We start from the raw sequence: 2,775 nt of genomic DNA on the forward strand, positions 1-2,775 counted from the left end.
GGTGGTGGTGATTGTATCTAATGGTGTGGAAAAAGAGAACATCAAGATTGTGGAGAATAGAAGATGTATACGATGGTAACGGGGGTGTTGATGGTTTTTTTTGGAGATGGATGAGTTTTGGAAATGGCAGATAGAAGTGAAGAAGATCGATAGTTTCTTTGTAAAAGAAAGAGGAACCAAGGTATAATATTCAGTTTATAATAAAACTATTCCATGTCCTTTTGACCCAGAAAATATTTTGCCCGTCCATATGGACCGGGAAAAGTATTTTTTTGGCTAAATCACCCGTTTTCTGACAAAACAACAACATACCTCAAAGAAAAACATAAAACAAAATAATTGGGCACCACGAGCTTCACATCAGACAATTATAGTTATATAAACACTATGACTGTGTAAATTACTAATTCATTAATCATCGATCGTTTTAGTTATTTCACTAAACAACCTGCATGTAATAGTAAATAATTAGTAAAATGAAGAGGTCGGAGAGACGAAAGCTTGAAACACAAATACTTTAAACTACTTTGTTGTTTGAAATTTTAAATTGTTGCCCTTGTTTTTTTTTTTTGAGGAAAAAAGGATATATATAAAAGGAAAAAGAAATATACACAAATATGTACAAGGAGATAATCAAATCTCCTCCAAAAGGAAAAAAAAACTCAAATTACATCTGTAAAATTTGATCTCAGTGATGAATAATCTGGTTCATCGTAAAATCTTTGAAAATCTCTGTTGTAGAACTCCACAGGAAGATATCCAGCTTTATAGCATACACCAACTCATCCTTATTATTCGGTCTACCTCCATGATTCCTCCTATTTCTTTCCAGCCACAACTCCCAGCATATTGCATATGGTAGCAAATGCCAAACTAGTTTGATTCTAGGAGAAACTCTTTCAACTCTCCAACTCAACATCGTTTCCTTAAAATTCAGTGGTCTGATGCAAGAAACTTGCATCGAATTGATGAAAATCTCCCAAAAATACTTTACCCAGCTGCAGTCAATGAAAAGATGACCTTGCGTCTCCACCTCGTTGTTACAGAGAAGACATAGATTTGAATTAATCTCCACCCTCCTAGCCTGCAACATGCTTCTCGTTGGAATAGAGTCATGCATAGATGCCCAGATGATGAACATAACCTTTGGAGGAACGAACTTACTATGCACAACTCTATAAAACTCCCAATCCGTACCATCTTCAGCAATCTTCAAGTAGATACCTTCGGTAGTGCAATCTCCCACCAGTTCATCCTCTTCCTGCATCAGCTGCACATTCCTCAGTTCGTGTTTAATTTCTAGCAAATCAATACTTTCTGCTGGGTTGAGGACTCTTGAGAAATCAAACTTCCAACTACCAGTTCTCATGTCCGCTACAGTCACGAATTTAAATCTGCTTAGCTTGTAAAGTCGTGGATATTTATCTCTCAAAGACCTTCTTTCAAGCCAGCAATCCTGCCAAAAATGGATACTTGTTCCATTCTTCTCCTGGATAGAAACAACATCATAAAAATCATTATTATCCTATAGAATTTCAAACCACATACTCCGTCGAATTGGCTGCTTCACTTGTAACGGAACCATATGAGTTTCCTTAGCACCGGTTTTCTCACAAACTATCTTCCTCCACAAAACAGTTTTTTCCTTAGCATACCTGCCAAACCATTTCACCATCAAAGACTTATTTATAATCCTTAAGTTCCTTATTCCTAGTCCTCCTTTTCTTTTAGGTTTTGCCGATTTCTTCCAAGATACCCAAGTCATCTTCCTCCTATCGTCATCCTCGCCCCATAAAATTTTTCTCATTAAGCTTGTTAGCTTCTTTTCCACCGCAGCAGGCATGCAGTAAACCGATAAGAAGTAAATATCTACGCTTTCCAGAGAACTTTTGATTAAAGTAACTCTACCTGCTTTATTCAAGAATTTTCTCTTCCATGTTGCTAAATTTTTCTTCATTCTCTCAATTACCACCTCCCAAATATCTGCACTCCTCTTACTCGCTCCAATTGGCATTCCCAAGTAAGTAATAGACAATGAATCAACCTTGCATCCCAACTCCATAGCCAATTCATGAACCAAACTATCAGCTCCGATACTTGTCATAGAGCTCTTGTCTAGGTTCAATTTTAAACATGTCAACACCTCAAACAATAACAATATGATTAATAATCTCCTTACCTCCACCTTAAAAGCTCCAAGAAAAATTATTGTATCGTCAGCAAACTGAAGATGTGACACCATTGTACCACCCTCGCAAACTTGAAAGCCAGTCAATCTGCCATTATTTACTGCATCAGTAATCAACAAAGAGAGCACTTCCACCACCAACAAGAAAAGGAAGGGTGAAAGGGGATCACCCTGTCTAATCCCTTTTGAAGGTTTAATTCTATGAGTTGCTTCACCATTCACCAAAATAGAAAACTGAGCACCAGTAACACACCATTTAATCCATTCAATCCACCTGTCGCCAAACCCATTTTTCTTCAAGATAGTAAATAGAGAAGGCCAATTGACATTGTCAAAAGCTTTCTCCGTATCAATCTTACATAAAAGACCAGGAATCTTTTGTCTGAATCTGCTGTCAATGCACTCATTAGCAATTAATATGCCATCTAGAATTTGCTTATTTTTGATAAACTCACCTTGCGCATTCGAGATAAGACAGGGGATAACCATCTTAGTTCTTTCATCTAGCAGTTTTGATATAATTTTATAAAAGCTACTAATAAGGCTCAACGGCCTAAATTCCTTGACTGTAGCTGAATCTTCTTTAT

At 36.9% G+C, this 2,775-nt stretch overlaps 1 protein-coding gene across 1 annotated transcript; it reads right to left on the bottom strand.

Annotated features, from left to right (window-relative positions):
• Positions 1-688: 688 nt before the first annotated feature.
• LOC113311825 lies at positions 689-1,369 on the bottom strand. The gene has a single exon (XM_026560624.1). The coding sequence runs from the start codon at positions 1,367-1,369 to the stop codon at positions 689-691; it is 681 nt and encodes a 226-aa protein (XP_026416409.1).
• Between the last annotated feature and the right edge of the window lie 1,406 nt (positions 1,370-2,775).

Source organism: Papaver somniferum, chromosome 9 (genome assembly GCF_003573695.1).
Source record: "Papaver somniferum cultivar HN1 chromosome 9, ASM357369v1, whole genome shotgun sequence".
Classification (NCBI taxonomy): domain Eukaryota; kingdom Viridiplantae; phylum Streptophyta; class Magnoliopsida; order Ranunculales; family Papaveraceae; genus Papaver; species Papaver somniferum.

Coding starts and splice junctions, on each gene's coding strand:
- LOC113311825 (XM_026560624.1), bottom strand. CDS start 1,369: ATGAGAACTGGTAGTTGGAAGTTTGATTTCTCAAGAGTCCTCAACCCA.